Genomic DNA, 20,129 nt, shown 5'->3' on the forward strand with positions numbered 1-20,129 from the left:
GGGCGGTTGACGTCAGCGTTCTCTTCCGCCCGCTCTGCGCTCGCCAGCGAGACAGGGCTGCCGCCGCCGCCATTGCTGTAACCCCCCCGCCCCGGAGAATCCACCGCCATCCGCCACCATGGTGAGACCCCGCGTCCTGCCGCTACCCCGACGGGGGTGAGCGGGCACCGCGCTCGCAGCGTCGGTGGGGATGGCTGCCCCGGGAGGGCCGGGGGGTTTGCGGCGGCGGTAGGGGCCTGCCGGGCCGGGTTGGGCCGCTGCTGAGGGGAGAGGGGTGGGGCTGGAAAGCGTGCCGGGGAGGGGAGGGGACTGTCCCCGGTGGGACTCGGAGCCCTTGCCTGGCTTGTGGGGCTCGGCGGCCCTGGGGGTCTGTGCCAGCCCCCGTAGGGCCCTGCTTTCCCGGTGCCGGGGCTGCCGTGCCCGTGCCGGTGGAGCTTGCCGCACGGGGAGGGGGAGCGGCGGCGGTGATGTGGCACCGGGGTGGTGTTGACGTCGGGAACGGGCCTTTGCGGTGGCCAGCGCTTGCCTTATGTAACGCTGCGGCCCGGGCGGGGGCAATCACAGCGGCGCACCGGGCTGTCACCCACCCGCTGAGAAACAGCGACCGAACGAGGGTTCGGTTTTAGTGGGGGCTTGCCTCCAGGAACCGTTGACACTGCCGCAGTTTGTAGGACACTGAGCCAGAGAGGGAGCGTGCTGGGTGCTTGGGCTGTGGGGCCCAGGCTGCTCTGTTTGTAACGCCGGTGTCTGCGGTGCCCTTGCTGTGCGTTGTCTCGTAACATGGGCTGCACAGGCAGAATTGATATTGCTGTGACTATGGTAGGTATTTGTGGCGTTGATCGGGCTTCTTGGGATTGCCAAAGCCGTTTCTATATACCCTGTGTTTTTCTCTTTCCCCCGCCCCCTTCTCTCATTCTTCAAGGTGAACTTCACAGTAGACCAGATACGGGCCATCATGGACAAAAAGGCCAACATCAGAAACATGTCTGTGATTGCCCATGTTGATCATGGCAAGTCAACCTTGACTGATTCTCTGGTATGCAAAGCTGGTATCATCGCCTCTGCCCGTGCGGGGGAGACCCGTTTCACTGACACAAGAAAGGATGAGCAGGAACGGTGCATTACCATCAAATCAACGTGAGTTCCCTGCCCTCATGCCACTTTTGTGCTCCTAACTGCGTGGTCTGAGCTTAGGGGGCTTTGAGTCCTCCACTGGCTTGTTTGTGAGATGAAAGAAGACGGCGGCAGGCTTTCTCTAGTCTAGTTCAGAAGCTCATCTCTTGCTCGTCAGGATTGCTTAAATGAAAGAGCAAGTATTGGTTGGTTTCTGGTGAATCACGGAGCACTACCTTGGGGGCTACTGGGAAACAGATGTGCAGCAGGAGCTTCAGCCTTCCATTTTAACACTGGGACTGTTGGATGTGGCTGATGTCTGCTGGAGTCCCGCGGATGCGGTGCAGAGACTGTTTTGGGAGCATCTCTGGTGACGTACCTGGCGGCTGTGTCACCATGGGTGGTTTGAGGACCCTGAGGGGCATGAAAAGGGATCAAAAAGGTGGTTGGGCCAAGTAGAAAAAGAATAAATCCTTGTTTGAAAGAAATGGAACCCTCTTTGGGTGCTTTAAATTGCACGGAGTCAGAAGAGTTTGATTTCAGAAGAGTGTAGGAAGGGCAGATTTTAGCCTGCGCTCCTGGTTATCTCCCACACTGGCCTCCCAGGAATACGCTTCAGGAAATCCTTAAGCCCAGGCAAAGCTGTCTGTGTGGGATAAAAGGCTGTTTCTAAGCATTGGGGAGGAGTAATGTGTAGATAATAATTTTAATAGTTCTTCTTCTATTTCAGAGCTATTTCCCTATTTTATGAGCTCTCTGAAAATGATTTGGCCTTCATCAAGCAAAGCAAGGATGGTTCTGGTTTCTTGATCAATCTGATTGACTCTCCTGGGCACGTGGACTTCTCTTCAGAGGTCACTGCTGCTCTTCGTGTCACTGATGGTGCCCTGGTTGTTGTAGACTGTGTCTCTGGTAAGGTTTTTTGCAGCCATATGCAACTGGAATGTGTGCTGGGCAAGTTGGAAAACAAGGATAACTAATTCCCCTGTTTGGCAGGCGTGTGCGTGCAGACAGAGACTGTGCTGCGTCAGGCCATTGCTGAGAGGATCAAGCCTGTCCTGATGATGAATAAGATGGACCGAGCACTGCTGGAGCTGCAGCTGGAGCCAGAAGAGCTGTACCAGACCTTCCAGCGCATTGTGGAAAACGTGAATGTCATTATCTCCACGTATGGAGAAGGAGAAAGTGGCCCCATGGGAAATATCATGGTAAGTGGGAGGCTGCGAACGCTGTGTTGGAAATAATTCCCTTTAGTGAAAGGGAGCAGTTGCCTCCTTAGTCGTTCTTTCCTATCTCAAGTGGAGAAGTGAGAGTAGAATAACAAAGATGCCCATACTACCCAGGCTTGCGCTGGTTGGAGCTCTCGCTAGCTTTTCTCTGAAATATTCTGCTAGTTCAAGGCTTGAGCAAATAAAGTCTATAAATACAAGAAAGTATTTTCTATCTTTACCAAGGGTGCCCTTGTTTTGTAGGACACCTTCTTGCCCACATCACATCTGTGATGTCAGGTGATGCGAGATCCTAGGCTCCTACGCAGCATCCCTCCCCCGGCTGTCTTCTGAAATGGAAGGCCAGTAGGTGTTTGCCAGTCCCTGCGCTCCGAGCACCGCTCCCTGCTGGGTTCCTGGGTAGCAAGCAGGGCTTTTGGTTCTGAGAAAAAGCTTGCGCTTTGATCCCATTGAGCATTCTCCTGCATGCTGCAGGTTTTCCTGTATTGCTGATCCTCCCCGTGAAGGACAGGAATCTTACCTGCACGCAAACCTGCACAGCTGCTGAGCTGTCTTGAGTATGTAGTTGGTCAAAGTGATGAAAAACCGATCTAGTTCTGCGCTACAAAGCTAAAATGGTGGGGGTGTGGCCAGGCTGTCACAGAACTGCTCGAGAGTCCCATAGTCCTGAAGCTCCATCTTCAAACTCTTTTCGTACTTGAGTGTTGTTTGGGACGGAGTAGGCTGACTGCTGTAACGCTCCGTGCCTGTAAGACCTGTGGCTGTTCCTCTGCAACCCAGCTCTCCTGTTCCCTTTCAGATTGATCCGGTGCTTGGTACCGTTGGCTTTGGTTCTGGCCTGCATGGCTGGGCTTTCACTCTGAAACAGTTTGCTGAAATGTACGTTGCAAAGTTCGCTGCCAAGGGTGATGCCCAGCTGAATCCATCTGAGCGTGCCAAGAAAGTAGAAGACATGATGAAGAAGCTGTGGGGAGACAGGTGAGGAATTGTGGCTGTTGATTGTAATTCCAAATCAGCTCTGTGTGGCTGCAACCTGATGCTGTATAAGATTGGTAAGGAGGGAGGAGGTGGTTGTGCCTGCTTATGGCCCTGGCTCAATGACTTGGTGCAGGTGCTAGCAAAAGAACTGTTTCCCATGAAATCTTTGCAGAATAGGAAACACCCAGATAAATGGGGAGGGGACAGTGAGTTGGCCACATGGTTTAATGCATTTTGGTGAGCTCTGAAAACCTGAGAGTGATGGGGGAGCGTATGAAGATGGTTCTTACTGAGTGGCTCCTTCTTCTGGCTGGAGCAAGCAAAACAAGTCATGCTTCTGTAGCTGAACTGAGTGTTGATACTTGTCTGACTCAATTCTTTCTCCAGATATTTTGATCCTGCTACTGGCAAGTTCAGCAAATCTGCTACCAGCCCTGATGGAAAGAAACTGCCCAGGACCTTCTGCCAGCTCATCCTTGACCCCATCTTCAAGGTGAGTTCTCTAGTGTTTAGCCCTTGCTGATGCCTTATGCTCTCTGGTTCAGTTACAGTGAGTGATGATGGAAAATTTCTTCACTTTGACCTGACTTGTCTGATTGAAGAAATTTAAATATCTGACACAAGCCTAACTCATTACTCTGTGTGGGCAGGGAGGCTGGTAGTAGATACTGTGCAGGCAAGTATGTGTCTGAGCCTCCAAATGGATTCAACTGGGTGATGAGCAAGAACAGAGATTCTTTTAGAGACACTTGTGCTGCTGCTTCAAACTGGGTCACTGGCAACATTCATGACTGCTGCTGTTGTTCTAGGTTTTCGATGCAATCATGAACTTCAAGAAAGAGGAGGCGGCTAAACTGATTGAGAAACTGGACATCAAGCTTGACAGCGAAGATAAGGACAAAGAGGGCAAACCCCTGCTGAAGGTGAGATTGGTCTGAAGTGTCTGTGGGGAGGAGATGTGTAACTGTGTAGCTCCAACTGGGTCAACTTACTAAGTGGCTACTAACGCTGCTTGGGTGGGAAGGTGCTGTTGGCAGCTTGGAGGTTAGGGAGGCAGGGGAAGGTTAACTACCAGGTTGTGAACAATCTGACTGGGTCTTGCTCTTCTGATATCTGCTCAGGCCGTGATGAGGCGGTGGCTGCCTGCTGGAGATGCCCTGCTGCAGATGATCACTATTCACCTGCCTTCTCCTGTCACAGCCCAGAAGTACCGCTGTGAACTGCTCTACGAGGGACCCCCTGATGATGAGGCTGCCATAGGTATGATGAGGTGCTGCTTTGCTGCCAGGCATCCCTTCACATAAGTGCTCCAACACACCTGTAGCCGTCTTGTTCTCCAAGTACACAGCTCGGTAGCTACTGTAATTCTTGATTCTGTAGCTTTTGTAGTGTGGATGAAACAAGCTTAGGAGCTTTGCTCAGGAGTACTGAGCTACCTAAGTGACTGGAGAGTAGCTGAGGTATATGTCAAGGGCTCAGGCTGAGCTTGTATTTGTTGAAAAGATCTCTCGGTGATTGATGCGATCTTTCTCTCTGGTGGGCTGGCCAGCTATCCGGACAGAAGTGAAGGGACTGGGACAATAGTGGGTACAGGTCTCATGTTGGGATTTGGGGTGAGTTGAGGGGACAGGGCATGTATACCAAATGGGGGAAATGGTACTGAACTAAGTAGATCTCTCTGCCTCCTCCCAGGTATTAAGAACTGTGACCCCAAAGGCCCCCTGATGATGTACATCTCTAAAATGGTGCCAACCTCTGACAAGGGACGTTTCTACGCTTTTGGACGTGTCTTCTCTGGTCTCGTCTCAACTGGCTTGAAAGTCAGAATCATGGGACCAAACTACACACCTGGCAAGAAGGAGGATCTGTACCTGAAGCCAATTCAAAGGTCAGTCCTGGCTGGGGTGTGCTCTGTGGTTCAGATTTGTGGTTCTAGTACTGTCTTGGGTCTCTTCTCGTCTCTGAGGCCAGGCAAGGTGCTTGGCTGTGGACTTCAAGTCTGCTACTGAACTCCAGGATGCTGCCTTTTGGGGCTGCCTCTTTCAGACCTCATTAAAACAACTTCCTCTCTTGCCAGGACCATTCTCATGATGGGGCGCTATGTTGAACCCATTGAGGACGTGCCTTGTGGAAACATCGTTGGTCTGGTTGGTGTCGACCAGTTCCTTGTGAAGACTGGAACCATCACCACCTTTGAGCATGCTCACAACATGAGAGTCATGAAGTTCAGTGTCAGCCCTGTCGTGCGTGTGGCTGTTGAAGCCAAGAACCCAGCTGACCTGCCCAAGCTGGTGGAGGGACTGAAGCGTCTTGCCAAGTCTGACCCTATGGTGCAGGTGAATGTCTGAAATGGTTTCAGGGACAGGAGAAACCCTGGTCCTGCTGGCACAGGAGGCTTCTGCCTCTAATCATGATTGCACTGGGAATGCTGGCAGAAGAATCTTGAATTGAGTATCGGTCCCAGCCCTACCAGAGTGGGAAGGAATACTGTGTTTCACCTTGGGGTTGGTGCTGAGTCATCCCCAGATCAGTGGAAAGAGCATGTAAAAGTAGCTCTGTGAGTCAAAGACAAATCAGAGACAGTCACTAGTATTTTATTTTATGTGCGAGAGTTTTTGTTGCATTGCAGTTGAAAGCCTCACCTGCTGTATAAATGCTCTTTTCAGTGCATCATTGAGGAGTCTGGGGAGCACATCATTGCTGGTGCAGGGGAGCTGCACTTGGAGATCTGCCTGAAGGATCTGGAAGAGGACCATGCGTGCATTCCTATTAAGGTAGAGGGGCTGCAGTGGCAGAGCTGTTGGTGATCTCTGAGCGGGTGTCTGGTGAGCTGCAGTTTGGTTGGTGCCTCACTGTTCTTTGCTCTTCGTCACCACAGAAATCAGATCCTGTTGTGTCGTACCGTGAAACAGTCAGTGAGGAATCCAACGTGATGTGCCTTTCCAAGTCCCCCAACAAACACAACAGGCTGTACATGAAGGCCCGGCCCTTCCCAGATGGCTTGGCCGAAGATATTGACAAGGGTGAGGTCTCTGCTCGTCAGGAGCTGAAGCAACGAGCTCGTTACCTGGCTGAGAAGTACGAGTGGGATGTCACTGAAGCCAGGAAAATCTGGTGCTTTGGTCCTGACGGCACCGGTCCCAACATCCTGACTGACATCACCAAAGGAGTGCAGTACCTGAACGAGATCAAGGACAGTGTGGTGGCTGGCTTCCAGTGGGCAACAAAGGAGGTAGGGGCAGTGCCTGGCTCTGGTTATAGTGGGGCTGGGATTGCTCCAGGGCAGGTGGTGTGCAGCATCATAAACAGCTTTTTTTCCCCAAAATGTCTTTGAACTGTCACGTACAGTGCAACACATTTGTAATTTGGAAGGATCTTTTAGGGTAAATGTAACTCGGTGACAGCTGGAGTGAAGATGTCATATCAGTTTGGACACAAAACAGAACCTCAGGACAAAAAGCTTTCTCCCAGGACTGCAGAGAAATTCATCATGGCAGCACGTACTTAAAATTTTTTAAAAAAATTAAAAACTTATTAAAAGCTTTTCTGAGAGCAGCATGCAACAGCAGGGACAGAAACTACTAAGATGAATAACACAACTGGCATCAGAAGAAAATGAAAGTTGCTCTGAGAGCCTCAGCAAAGATCTGGCCTTGTTTACCAATTATTTTTTCAGGACTAGACAGGAGATGACTCCAAAATAACAAGTTGGCAGGTAGACTGGGAACAGCAACAGGAGAGGGTTTTTTCCTGTTTACTTTTTTTTGAGTTAGTGTCAGTCTGAAGAAGAAGATGCCATGCCAACAACTTTTTTTGTCCCAGTAGTGTGAAAAACTTCTTTTGCTGTCCAAATTCTTGGGGTCTTATGCAGCACCATAAATAATGTGTCAGCACTCCTGCTGATGATGTGAGCCTTGGAGCTGTTGCGTGAAGCTACTGCTAAGAATGGTTTCAGTGCCTGAAGCCTTCTCAGAGGAGCTGCAGTGGTGACTTGGTGGCAGGAGCAGATGGCTCTTGGGTCCTAGGCAAGGGAGATGACTTGCTGCATGGCTCCTTGCTCTGCCAAGTGGGCTCTTGTGCTTCCTGCTCTGGAACCCGCTTCCAAGGAATGCCCGTAAGCTGAGGGGCTGGAGCCTTCTGGTAGGGAACACCAGCTGTCCCCTGACAGGGTGTTGGCTGACCCCTTGCTCTGCTTTTCCAGGGGGTCCTGTGTGAGGAGAACATGCGTGCTGTGCGTTTTGATGTGCATGATGTCACCCTGCATGCCGATGCCATCCACCGCGGAGGCGGACAGATCATTCCCACTGCCAGGAGATGCCTGTACGCCTGTGTGCTCACTGCTCAGCCCAGGCTCATGGAGCCCATCTACCTTGTGGAAATCCAGGTGAGGAACCTCTCCTCAGCCCGGAAAACCCTGTGTGAAGAAAACACGAGCAGGTGGTTTGTGGTCCTGACACCTCTCTCTTGCAGTGCCCAGAGCAGGTGGTGGGTGGCATCTACGGCGTGCTGAACAGGAAACGTGGCCACGTGTTTGAGGAGACCCAGGTGGCCGGCACACCCATGTTCGTGGTCAAGGCCTACCTGCCTGTCAACGAGTCCTTTGGTGAGTGCGCTGGTCCTGGGTGCTCCCCTGGGCGCGCGGCAGCTCCTGGGAGCTTGGTGCCAACCCTGGGAAGGAGGGGGATCCTTTGTGTCCAGCTCTCTGACCACAACGATTGTAGAATCACTTAGGTTGGAAAAGACCTTTAAGATTGAGCCCAACCATTAACTCAATGCTGTCAAGTCCACTAAACCTGTCCCTCTGTGCCACATCTATGCGTCCTTTAACTACCTCCAGGGATGGTGGCTCAACCCTTTGCCTGGGCAGCCTGTTCCAGTGCTTGACAGCCCTTTAGGTGAAGAAATTCTTCCTGATACCCAATTTAAACCTCCCCTGGTGCAACTTGAGGCTGTTTCCTCTTGTCCCACCAATTCTTACTTGGGAAAAGAGAGTGACATCACAGAATGGTTTGGGTGGGAAGGGACATTTCAAGGTCACCTAGTCTAACCCCCCGCCATGAGCAGGGACACCTTCAACTAGAGCAGGTTGCTCAGAGCCCCCTCCAACCTGACCTTGAATGTTTCCAGGGATGGGGCATCCACAACCTCTTTGGGCAACCTGTGCCAGTGTTTCTCCACCCTCATCATAAAAAATATCTTCCTTGCACCTAGTCTGAATCTCCTCTCTTTTAGTTTAAAACCATTACCCCTTGCTCTGCTGTTAGAGCCCCTGCTGAAGAGTCTGTCCCCATCTTCTGAGCCCCCTTGAAGTCTGGAGAGGCTGCAGTGAGGTCTCCCCAGCCCCTTCTCTTCTCCAACCCCAACTCCCAGCTGTTCTCCTGGGAGAGGTGCCCCAGGGTTGCCATCTCTGTGGGCTTTTGGGTGCTGCTTTGAATCCCTTTGCTCTAGATGTGTCATTGGTGGTCCGGCACATGACTTCTGCTAGAAATGATGCCAAATTACGCCCATTCCCCTTTCCACCTCACCCCTTCTCTTCTTCCTTGCAGGTTTTACAGCGGATTTAAGGTCCAACACAGGAGGCCAGGCTTTCCCCCAGTGTGTCTTCGACCACTGGCAGATCCTGCCCGGGGATCCCTTCGACAGTGCCAGCCGTCCTTGCCAGGTGGTGGCCGAGACCCGCAAACGCAAAGGGCTGAAGGAAGGCATCCCTGCCCTCGACAACTTCCTCGACAAACTCTAATTAAACTCGTTGGACTCTTGGGGAGGGGAGAATTAATTAAATTAGCGTTAAGGCCCGTGCAAAGGGGGAGATGCCCGTGACCACCATCTCTTTGCATTGTTAATTAATCGGTTTCATAGAGATTTGAGACTTTAAATGAGGGGGAGGGGGGGGAAAAAAGCCTTATAGGTTTCTGTGTTGCACATGACTCATCTTTGCCATTGTAACTAAAACATTTCCACTAGATTTGCCCAATTCTGTATTTATTTGACTCAAAAAGCAGTTTTGCAGAAGGTCGGGGGGAGAGGAGGGGCCACGCTCCTTCCATTTCTCTCCAAACTGCGGTAAAATGATGCAAAATGAGGAAAGGGGGGGGGGGAGGGAGAAGGAAGCCAGCCTGCAGTGTGACTGTCCGTCGTGCCCATCGCCCGCCTGTATTAGTGCCACTGGAATTAATAAAAATTGGATAATGGTGATCGATGTGCTTCGGGGGCTGCTTTCCCAGGTGGAAATAGGGCGCCCCCTTGCGGGCGGGAGGACCTAGCGGAGAAACGGTGCGACGGGGTGGGGGGGGAGACCAGCGCGCTCCGCCCACTCTCCGCGCGACGCCCCGCCCCGCCTACCGGCGGGGCGGGGCGTCGCGCGGAGGGTGGGCGGAGCAAAAAAAAAGTGGGCGGAGCCGGTAGCAGTGGTGGAATGCGGCGGCGGCGACGCGGGCGGCGGCGGCGGCCCAGGTTTGGGGGGGGGGGGGAGGGGGGGGAATGTTTGTGTGTGGGATGTGGGGCGGGAAGGGGCTGTGGGGTGGGGGTTGTGGGGCGAGGAGGGAGTTTAGGGGCCTGTGGGAGCGGGAGACGGCCTGAATTTGGCGGGGTGGGGGGTTGTGAGGGGTGGGATGGGGCTGTGAGGGGTGAGGGGGGGGGGTTGTGTGGGGCCTGTGGGGTAGGGAGGGATTGTGGGGGGATTGGGATGGGGGTGTGTGTGGAATGGGGGGTTGTGGGGCAGTGGGGGATCGGGGTGGGGGGTGTGTGGAGGCTATGGGGCGGGGGGGGCAGTGGGGTGTCGATGGATGTGTTTGGGGGGGTCCCTCCACCACAGCCGGGTGTTGCTGGCTGCAGTGACAAGAGGTTTGGGATCAAGCGTGGCCCACAAGCCTGGGGCCCACCCAGCCACCACCCCTATTCCATTCTCTCTCCCCCCAGGGTGTCCCCACCAGGGCCAGGGTGGGTGGGGGGTTCCCACGGGCCTTGGGGGATGATAAGATCGGGGGTTGTCCCGGGGACTAAATCTACGGCTTAGCCCCGGCCGCCCCATGGCACAGCACAGTGTAGGGCTGCACTGCTTTGGGGGTCCCTGCCCTCTGTCGCTGTGGGGGGACGGGGTCCCCATGCTGGGTCCTGGCCCTGACCTGCCACAGTAGGTCTGTTGTTGGTGTTGGCCTGTGGCTCCCAGGGCATAAACCCCCATTTTTGGTGCTGCAGGTGCTGATCCCCGGCTGCCCCCCGGTATCCCCCTCCGCTCGCAGGGTCGGGGCGGTTTCAGCTCTGTGAGGGCCCCGCAGCCATGTCCACCTTCCGGCAGGAGAGCGTGGAGGACTTCTATGAGATGGGGGAAGAGCTGGGCAGGTGAGTAACATCCCGCTGCGCTCCCGGGGGGGCTTCCATGGCGGTACCCCCTGCCCAAGCACCAGGGGCTTCCGTGGCTGCACCCCTTGCCCAAGCACTGGGCTGGGAACTTCACCCGCCTGCTGCAGCCCTCGTGGTGTCCCCGTGACGGTAACATCCCCTGTGCCACCTCTGTGGCTACCTGCAGGCAGTGGGTCTGCAGGCCAGGTGCTCTACTGAGAGCCAGGCACCTCTAGCAGCTCTCTATTAAAACAAACGGTGTTAATTAGCATTTAACTCTACCCTATATCAGGGCAGGCCTAGCAGCTCCCTGCAGAGCTCCCATCCTGTCCGTGTTTGGCCAGGGCTGACGGGCTGGTGCTGGCGTCTTCCGGCCCTTCTCAGTTGCTGCCGCCCGGTTCTGCGCCTGCGGGACAGATCTGGGGGTGAATCACTGCATGCAAATGGGATTTAATCATCCGGGATGTAAAGGCGGTGGCGGTGGGGGGGTGTGGGCTGGGTTTGGATCCTCCAGCGCTGCCTCAGCCACGCCAGCCCCATGCCGGCACTCCGGGACTCGGGGTCTGCTGCAGCCATGGCTGCCTGCCTGGGTGCAGGGCTCCCTAGGGGTGCTCCCTCTTGGGCAGTGGAAAATAATTGTGCAGCGGAAACATTTTGGGTGGTTTTAGCATTTTTTTTAAAAGAGGGGGAGCTTCCAGGGGCTTGCTCTGGGTCCCCTTCGCCTTCAGGGCTGCGCTGTAGTTCTGGTCCGGTGTGAGCCGTGGGGACGGATGTGGTGCCCGGGGGCTGGATCCCACCTGGGCAAGGCTGGTCTGTGCCCCGGGGGGAGCTGTGGGTGGCCCCGGACGCATAAAGAAGTCTTGGGTCCGGGTGTGCGCGGAGGCCAGTGACGGAGGCCGGTGACGGGGACCGCACGTCATCGTGTGCTGGCAGGGATGGCCAATGGCCGGGGCAGCGGGGAGGGAGCAGCCTGGGGACGTGGGACAGATCTGGTCCTCTGGGAGGGGAAGGCGTTGAGGGGCCCTTGTGGATCCTGGCAGAAGGGCAGCAGGGGGCTCAGCCACGGAGGGGAGGGACAAGGGTTGGGATCCTGCCGTAGCAGCAATGCCGGTGTTGGCAGAACCCGGCTCTCCGAAGTGCTTGTCGATGCCCGGAGCCCTGCCTCCCCCCGGCCCCTGACCCAAGCATGCTTTGAACTGTCAGTTACTCTTATTTCAGCCATTTCCACCCCTCCACCCACCTTCCCTATCAAAACTTTATGGTTCCCTGGGACCACTGGACTCCAGGGTTCTCTCCTGGGAGCAGCCTGGGGGCTCCTGGCTGGAAACAGAGGCCAATGGGCATCTCGCACCCCTGGCAGTCTCAGCAGCACCAGAACAGCCCAGAGAGTGTCAGTGGCTGCTGCGTCCCTGGGAAGAATTTCTTTCCTCCATCCTGGGCAGTGCTGGGGTTTACATGCCTGCTCTGGCGGTACCAGGATGCGTAAACCCTGGGAGCGTGTTGGGAGCAGGTGGGCATGATCAGCCGTGTATGGGAGGACCCCGATTCCTGACAGTCCTGGGCAAAACCATGTGTCCTCCTGCGCAGCACAGCGCAGCGTCCCTGCACGCAGCGTCCCCCATCCTTGTGCCGGTGCTGACCCCGCTGCCGAGCACATGTCGGCATATATGATGTAGGAGATCATCTCCTCACCTCCTCCTTGCATCTCACAGCGGCCAGTTTGCCATTGTACGAAAATGCCGGGAGAGGAAAACAGGTCTGGAGTATGCAGCCAAATTCATCAAGAAGCGTCGGCTGTCGTCCAGCCGTCGGGGCGTGAGCCGGGAGGAGATCGAGAGGGAGGTGGACATCCTGCGGGAGATTCAGCACCCCAACATCATCACGCTGCATGACATCTTTGAGAACAAGACGGACGTGGTGCTGATCCTGGAGCTGGTCTCGGGTGGTGAGCTCTTTGATTTCCTGGCTGAGAAGGAGTCCCTGACGGAGGAGGAGGCCACCCAGTTCCTCAAGCAGATCCTGGATGGGGTGCACTACCTGCACTCCAAGCGCATCGCCCACTTCGACTTGAAGGTGAGGTCTGGGAGGTGCAAACACCCTGTGCTTGGCAGCTGGGGAGCCGGGACAAGCATTCAGATGCCTGCGGAGCAGTGGGGCTGGCTCTGGGATCTCTCCCTGCTTCAGGCATGTGTCCTCTCCTCCTAGGAGAGGAGTCCAGGGCAGCACAAGGCTCTCATGGGTGAGTGTGTGGGGGTAAATGCCAGCTCCTTTTCCCCCACAGCCGGAGAATATCATGCTGCTGGACAAGAATGTGCCAAACCCTCGCATCAAACTCATCGACTTCGGGATCGCCCACAAGATTGAAGCTGGGAATGAATTCAAGAATATATTTGGGACCCCGGAGTTTGTAGGTGAGACCTGGCTGGTGGTGTTCCTGTGGGGCTCCTCTGGGCTCTGAAAGCTTTGGCTTAACCGCAGAGAGATGCCCAAAGCCCTGGTGCAGCAGGCTGGGCAGCTGCCGGGATGTGTCCATGGGGACAGGGTTCTTTCCCCCAGAATAAGCCTGTTTTCTCCCCTCTTTCCTTCTAAAGCCCCAGAAATTGTGAACTACGAACCCCTGGGGCTGGAGGCCGACATGTGGTGAGTGAGTCCCTTCCCAAGCACCTTCCAGTGGCACCAGTGGCCGGTCCTTGGGACTGGGGTCGTGCCGGTGTATCTCCCCTCTTGCTGAAAGCACAGGGAGAGGGGACCGATGGCGCTCCGTGGGGCTTCAGCCTCATCTTCCTCTCTCTTCCAGGAGCATCGGGGTCATCACTTACATCCTGTGAGTATAGGGGGAGTCTGGGGGAGATGGGCGCTGCAGGGCGAGTCCCTCCGCCTTGGGCCGTCACCTTTTTGGGGTGTCACAACCCACTCTCGCTGCAGGCTGAGCGGAGCCTCCCCCTTTCTGGGGGAAACAAAGCAAGAGACCCTGACCAACATATCTGCCGTCAACTACGACTTCGATGAGGAGTATTTCAGCAACACCAGTGAGCTGGCCAAGGACTTCATCCGCCGCCTGCTCGTCAAGGACCCCAAGTGAGAGACGGAGCAGAGCTGGGGATGACCCTGGGAGAGAGAACAGTCCGTCCTGCCCGACCCTCCATGTACAGGCAGCTCCCATACCTCCTGCCCATGCTAGGGTTTAGCTCTGAGCCTGCCTGCTGCCAGCCCAGAGGCCTTTCCCCATCCCTGTTGTGCTGCTTGTTTATAAATCCCATTCATCCCGGTGTTTCCCTACTGCTGCTTGTAGGATTTGATGTTGTGAGACATCTGGAAACCAAAGTCTCTCCCCCATGTCAGGCATGCGGTGAATTCTGGGATCAGCCTGAGAGTGCAGCAGCTCGGCTGAAAAGGAGGGAAAGGGGTTTGGAAGGTATCAAGGGCTGACCTGAGCACCCAGGACCTTGGCCTGGGGCAGGAGCAGTGGTGCTGCATGATCGGACATCGGTTGGGAGGTTGCTGCAGGCTCTTCTGCATGTATTTGCTCTTGGGAGGCTGGCTGAGGGCATGGGAGCTGGATGCAGCCCCTGTCTGGGGTGGCCCCTGAGTACAGTGAGTTTGTCTGGGCTCATCCATGCCCCAAAGGTGATAGGATCCAAGCAGCCTTTCCAGGACTTTAACAGGGAAAGAGGCAGCAAAGCCTCTGCCCCTTGATTGCAACCTTGCTGTCATTGCAGGAAGCGGATGACCATTGCTCAAAGCCTGGAACACCCTTGGATTAAGGTGAGAAGTTAAAGAATCGGCACTTTTTGGGTGTCAAACATCCAAGAAGTCGGGGGTGGGTGTTGACGCACTGGCAGCTCTCCACTGCTCTTCCAACCCCCAGCTGGGGCTGGTTTGGTGCCGCTGGTGGCCGGGCTGCCAGGCGACTGTGGGTGGTTGCCGAAGCTGTCCGGCTCCCACTGTCCCGGCTGCGCCCCATGCCTGTGGCTGTTCCTCTCCTCAGGTGATCAAGAGGAGGAACGTCCGCAATGAAGACAGCTGCAAGAAGCCTGAGCGCCGTCGGCTGAAGACCACACGCCTGAAGGAGTATACCATCAAGTCCCACTCCAGCATGCCGCCAAACAACACATACATCAACTTCGAGCGCTTTTCCAAGGTCATGGAGGAGGTGGCTGCAGCCGAGGAGAGCCTCCGAGAGCTGGAGAGGAACAAGAAGTCCTTCCAGGAGGACATCGAGGCCCTGCTGTCCATCTATGAGGAGAAGGAGTCGTGGTACAAAGAGGAGAATGAGAGCATCAGCCAGGACCTCCGCCAGATCCGGCAGGAGCTGCAGAAGACGGAGGCCCTGAAGAAGCAGGCGCAGGAGGAGACCAAGAGCGTGGTACAGGTGGCCAACGGCCTCAAGAGGCGTTACCGAAAGCTGGAGAACCACTACGAGGCGTTGGCCAAGCAGGTGGCTTCAGAGATGAAGTTTGTCCAGGAGCTGGTGTGGTCCATTGAGCGGGAGAAGCTGCAGAGCGGTGAGGGAGATGGCAGCATCCGCTAGCTCGGCCGGTGCCGGGGTTGGCTGCCCTCGGGCTGAGGTTGGGTCGTCCTTCTCGATTCCCCCCCGCTGACCTGCAGCGGCAGGTAGCACTGAAGGGACCTCAGTGGCTCTGCCCCTTGCTTGCCCAAGGAGCCGGTCCACAGACAGCCTTCGGTAAATGTTCCCAGGCTCTGCTGGGCTCGCGGTGGTGTGCCGGGGACTTGTGCCTCTCTGGAGACCCTCGCTTCAGGGAGCTTGGGTTGTGCTCACCTGGGTTTTGGCTTTCTGCTTGTGGCTCTTGCTTGGCTTGCTGTCCACGTGTTCCCCTTGCTCCCCCTGGCTGCTCCCCCACTCGCTGCCACAGGGCTTGGGGACCAGTTCTCCCCGTCCCACCCAGGGCCTGGGTCTCTGAGCTGCTGCAGTGCCCTGCCTGGCGGGGGGGAGCTTGGTGGGGAGACCCCTCCTCTAAACCCTCGCAGCAGCTCAGCGTCTGCCACGCGTGAGCCATGACCAAGGACTGATTCCTGCGTGATCCAACACGCCGCAGCCCCATGGGTGACCCTGGCCGTCCCCCATTCTCCCCGGGGGTATTGCATCCCCTTGTCCCCCACCCCAGCCCTTGGTCCCACCGGGCGCTCCCCCTTTTAACAGAATAAAGGTTTCCGTGCACCGGGGCGGCCGCCTTGGCTCCTGCCATGGGAGAACGGGTGGTGGGAAGGGGGCAAGGACACGCTGGGGGGTGACAGCTCCTCTGCTGTGCCCCCAGATGGTGTTTGTACTCCCATCCAAAAGGGATTTTGTTAATCTGGGAGGAGAAAGGCTTTTTTTTTTCGCCTTATCAGCCTCAATGCTGATGGGCGAGCTCCCTGTGGCCTTGGAGGGGGCTTTGGGAATGGGGCTGGGTTGCAGGATGCTCCTGGGCTGGGAGAGCCCCCAGCCCCCCTTGCCTTGGACCCTGGGGGAGGTCTGGGGGGCTCAGGGGAGGTTGGGGGCTGGTCCTGGGAATTGGAAAAGGTCTGTGGGGTTTGAGGAGGTCCCTGGGGCTCAGGGAAGGCCCTTGGTGCGGGGAGGATCCCAGGGTTTCTGTGGAGTCCCTAACCTTTTCCCCAGGGATCCTCCTTTTGCAGGGGACCAGCCAGATCCCATTTTGCATGGGAACAGAGTGGATAAGGAATTAGCCCCAATATTGTCTGGGCCAGGAAGGGCTGCTGGGTTCTGGCATCACCAGGAGATGTGCCAGCGAGTGCAGGAATGCAGCTGGTGGCCAGGGCCAGGGGGCCAGCAGGGGCTGGACCCTGTCCCCTCGCCCCTGGCCTCCTGGGGATGGGGGGACGGACGGACAAGGTGCCGAATCGCTGTTTTCTGCAGAGCATGCATGAGAGCATCAGGGCCGGGTTTCCGCCGGGAGCACCGGGGGGTTTCCGGCTGCTCAGCTCCATGGCGATGGAGCCAAGATCCAGCTGAATTTGATCTGGGGGAATCACCGGCCAAATCCCAGCAGATGGCAGGCGTCCTTTTGGCTCGCCGGCACCCACGACGGGGAGGGCAGCAGCGGGTTTTCCTCCGGCCGAGCTGTAGGCTGAGGGGATTTGCTCAATTTAGGCTTTATTTGTCACTCCAGTGGCTCCCCCCAGCTCCCCGGGGGACTGGGGTGGCAGTGAGATGGGCACAGCCTGGGCAGAGGGGCTGTGCCCAGTGCCCCCATCTGTGCCAGCCATCGGACAGCCCCGCATGCCGGCCGCTGTCTGCTGACGTCCTGCGAGGTGTAGGTTTCATCCCAACCCGCGGGGCATGCGGGCACACGGATAATTTTAGTCTGCCCCGTTTTTCCAGGCCAAGGTGCTTGGCATCCAGGGGTGACGGCGTGACCGCGTGGCTGGTGGCATCGTCCCAGGGCAGAGCAGGATCTGTGCCGTGGCTCCAGGGTGCTGGACGGAGGCTCCGGCCATGGTGTGGGACACCAGAACCTGGCTGGGGGGGGCCTGGGACCATCATCCTCCCCCTGGGCACTGGGGTTTGGGAATAAGCTTTGGGGTCCAGATTTGGCTGGAGTCCTGGGCATTTGATCCGCTGTTGCAGAGCTGATTCATCACCAGAGCCGATGTGTGAAAGGATGTATGGAAATCCTATAGCAACAGTTGTTCTCGAGCTGTGCAAAGTTCACATAGTGCTAAGGCTTCTCAGATGCTCGGCGTGCCGTGGGTTTCTGTTTCACACTCCTGAAAGGCTCTTGGAAGTTCCTGGGCGTTCACCCTGGCCAACACGGCCATCTCCTCCCCAGCTGCCTGGCAGGTATGCTGCTCTGGAGGGGGTGGAGGCAAGAGATCTCATCGTGGTGGATTCACAAGATAACACCAGAATGTTTTTTAAAAAGTAGAATTCGGGGTGGGTTTTGTTGCCACTGTGCTCAAGGGTGACCTACTTTAGAGGGTTTTAAGTTGCAGAGTACTGGCATGAGTTCAGTAGGCTGCACGATGTACCACGTACAGCTGCAAAGAAGGGGGAAAATACCTACCGCTCACTGTGGAGGGGGATTTACTGGGGAGAAAGTGTTCAGGAGATAAATACTGTGAGAACTCAGCTAATACTAAACACTATAGGAACTAGGGTGGTGCTCAGAAACGAGGGGGTGTGCTGGTCCCCAGGAGATTTCAGTGATGTGAGGTACTGGGATGTTCTGCCTCAGTTCCCCTCTTTGCAACTGGAGCTAATGCTGCCCTAGGTTGTTTTATATTCTCTGTGGGCAGAGAATACCAAAGTGCCTTTTTTAGCCTTTGATTTTTGCTTCCTAGAGGCTGGCTTGAAGCAAGCATGATTTCTTTTCCCTTGTATGTCTTCATGAAAGCAAAATGGTTTTGTACGGCTTATCAGGTGAGGGTCAAACCTATCTGTTAAGACGGGGGAAACCCTGATGGAAATAATATGCCAGATCTTGCTGGAGAGCTGGGGCTGCTTTTTCTTCTGCCGGCGAGCAAAGCTGCAGCTAATCTGTGGGAGACACTCCATGTTAACGATGTCAAATGGACTTACAAGGTATCGGTGACAAGTCGCAGCACACTGTCCCTGGCCCGGGCATTCCTCAGCTTTGCCATTGACGAGCGCCTGGCTGTGTAATGGTGTAATTATAGTTTTGTGGGTCTCTCCAGGCATGCATGGGTTGCACACAAGGAAATATGCCTTTTTATAGCTTGTGGAAGTGTGGGTGATGCCATCAGTATCCGTGTCTCGTTTCTGGCTGTGGCATCCCTGTTCCGGCCAGACAATCAGAAGATATCAGTGTAACACAAGGACAGGGTAGTGGATCTGACTTGCTGCTGGTCTCACTTCTGGCTGCTTCATGAGGCTGTTTAAGACATCCCTTGAAATAGGCTTGGTGGGTTTTTGGGTGACTTCTTGCTAATCTGTGGCAGCTGCTTTTCTGGACCAATGTTTCTAATTAAGGCACGCTCAAAAATCTTCTAAGTGAGCTGTGTTAACATCACAGCCAAGTTATTTTAGTGCCCAAAAGATCACCACACTCATCCCACGTGAGAGGTTTTGTACTTAAACGTGGTGAACCTTTTATGCGTGGTGTGCCGCATGTGCTTTAGTACATCAGTTTAATGGCACTTCCTATCTTTAGCTGGTGTATTTCGATAGAGGGTTGACAGATCTCAACACACTCACCTATCTCACCACAGTATTTAAGCTCAATTAGTTACCAGGCACAGAGTGGTGTGGAGAGTTTATTATTAGCTTGGAGCTACCCGCCAGCCGAGGACAACGCTGCAACCAGGTCTTCATTCTGGGTTGGTCTCATTTGGAGAAAAGGAGGCTGAGGGGCGACCTTGTTTCTCTCTGCAGCTTCCTGAGGAGGGGACGTGGAGAGGGAGCTGCTGAGCTTTTCTCCCTGGGATCCAGGGACAGGATGCCTGGGAATGGCTCAAAGCTGCATCAGGGAGGTTCAGACCAGACATCAGGAAGCATTTCTTTACCAAGAGGGTGGTCAAACCCTGGAGCAGGCTTCGTTGAGAGGTGGTCGATGCCCCAAGCCTGTCAGTATTTAAGAGGCATTTGGACAATGCCCTTAAGAACATGCTTTAACTTTTGGTCAGCCCTGAAGCGGTCAGGCAGTTGGACTAGATGATGGTTGTAGGTCCCTTCCGACTGAACTATTCTAATCTATTCTACAGCCACGGCAAGCTGCATTTGTCCCTGGCTCACGCAAGTGCAGACGTTGCCCCAGGTGTGCCTGGTGGCAGCACAGACCAATGTGAGCGGACAGGGCAAAGAGGAGATGATGTTTTTTGTGGCGCTTACCATTGTGCCACTCATGCTTCCCACCAGGCTGCCCGGGTGAAGGTCACCACTTGGCTCGTGGGCGGAGGTTCTGCCTAAAAGCCTGGTGAAGAACAGGAGTTGTGCTTTTCATAAAGGGGGAAACTCAGGCAGATTGTTGTTCTCAAAGAAAGTACGTGATAAGCAGGAAGATAAAGGGCTACCACTCAGTTTTGCTTCAGGAACAATATCCCCATTCCTTCTCAAGCATGTTATGATTTATTTCAGTATTCCAATTGTGTGTGTTTGCCAAATTACTCTTGTGCTATCTTGCTTGGAGTAGGAGGCTTTTTTTGTCTCACTGAAATACTGAGAAAAAGCCCATCATCAGCAGTAAAACTACTGCCACTGATATTTTACTTACAGTTTTGCTATGAAGGGAGGACGTGGATGAACAAGAAGCCTGTGGACTTTCTACAAACTTACCAGAAGCATGTGCAAAAGCAGAAGCTCCTGTACCTACATTTTACAGAGTTGGAATGTGGTGCCCGGCACTTTAACACAGGATTTTGCCAAAAGTGTATAACCTGCTTGGGTGTGAGCTCCTTTGTGGGACACATTTTGAAGGCAGATTACACAGGGATATAAAGGACAGCTCCCTACAGCACAGATTCCTTACAACTTTTTCACAGCAAGTTAAT

At 55.1% G+C, this 20,129-nt stretch overlaps 2 protein-coding genes and 1 non-coding gene across 3 annotated transcripts; all 3 read left to right on the top strand.

Moving 5' to 3' along the window:
* On the top strand, positions 1-9,283 carry EEF2 (eukaryotic translation elongation factor 2). Its single transcript, XM_075038109.1, has 15 exons — positions 1-121; positions 923-1,137; positions 1,844-2,025; positions 2,110-2,321; positions 3,142-3,320; positions 3,708-3,813; positions 4,130-4,243; positions 4,442-4,580; positions 5,013-5,208; positions 5,398-5,656; positions 5,987-6,094; positions 6,199-6,552; positions 7,522-7,704; positions 7,791-7,923; positions 8,867-9,283. The coding sequence occupies exons 1-15, from the start codon at positions 119-121 to the stop codon at positions 9,058-9,060; spliced, it is 2,577 nt and encodes an 858-aa protein (XP_074894210.1). The 5' UTR covers positions 1-118; the 3' UTR covers positions 9,061-9,283.
* On the top strand, positions 3,872-3,940 carry LOC142036179 (small nucleolar RNA SNORD37). Its single transcript, XR_012652110.1, has one exon. It is a non-coding gene; the product is annotated as a small nucleolar RNA SNORD37 (small nucleolar RNA).
* A 398-nt stretch (positions 9,284-9,681) lies between the features above and the next one.
* DAPK3 (death associated protein kinase 3) lies at positions 9,682-15,870 on the top strand. The gene is made up of 9 exons (XM_075038110.1): positions 9,682-9,773; positions 10,518-10,661; positions 12,374-12,734; positions 12,943-13,072; positions 13,253-13,301; positions 13,459-13,485; positions 13,587-13,739; positions 14,381-14,426; positions 14,650-15,870. The coding sequence occupies exons 2-9, from the start codon at positions 10,600-10,602 to the stop codon at positions 15,190-15,192; spliced, it is 1,371 nt and encodes a 456-aa protein (XP_074894211.1). The 5' UTR covers positions 9,682-9,773; positions 10,518-10,599; the 3' UTR covers positions 15,193-15,870.
* Positions 15,871-20,129: the final 4,259 nt, after the last annotated feature.

The sequence above is a fragment of the Buteo buteo genome, chromosome 10 (assembly GCF_964188355.1).
Source record: "Buteo buteo chromosome 10, bButBut1.hap1.1, whole genome shotgun sequence".
Taxonomy (NCBI): domain Eukaryota; kingdom Metazoa; phylum Chordata; class Aves; order Accipitriformes; family Accipitridae; genus Buteo; species Buteo buteo.

Bases quoted from the DNA above. Each gene is read 5' to 3' on its own strand.
- DAPK3 (XM_075038110.1), top strand. From the start codon at position 10,600: ATGTCCACCTTCCGGCAGGAGAGCGTGGAGGACTTCTATGAGATGGGG. The intron at 13,302-13,458 runs GTGAGTGAGTCC...TCTCTCTTCCAG, and splicing joins GGGCTGGAGGCCGACATGTG to GAGCATCGGGGTCATCACTT. The intron at 14,427-14,649 runs GTGAGAAGTTAA...TCCTCTCCTCAG, and splicing joins TGGAACACCCTTGGATTAAG to GTGATCAAGAGGAGGAACGT.
- EEF2 (XM_075038109.1), top strand. The intron at 2,322-3,141 runs GTAAGTGGGAGG...GTTCCCTTTCAG, and splicing joins GCCCCATGGGAAATATCATG to ATTGATCCGGTGCTTGGTAC. The intron at 4,581-5,012 runs GTATGATGAGGT...GCCTCCTCCCAG, and splicing joins TGATGATGAGGCTGCCATAG to GTATTAAGAACTGTGACCCC.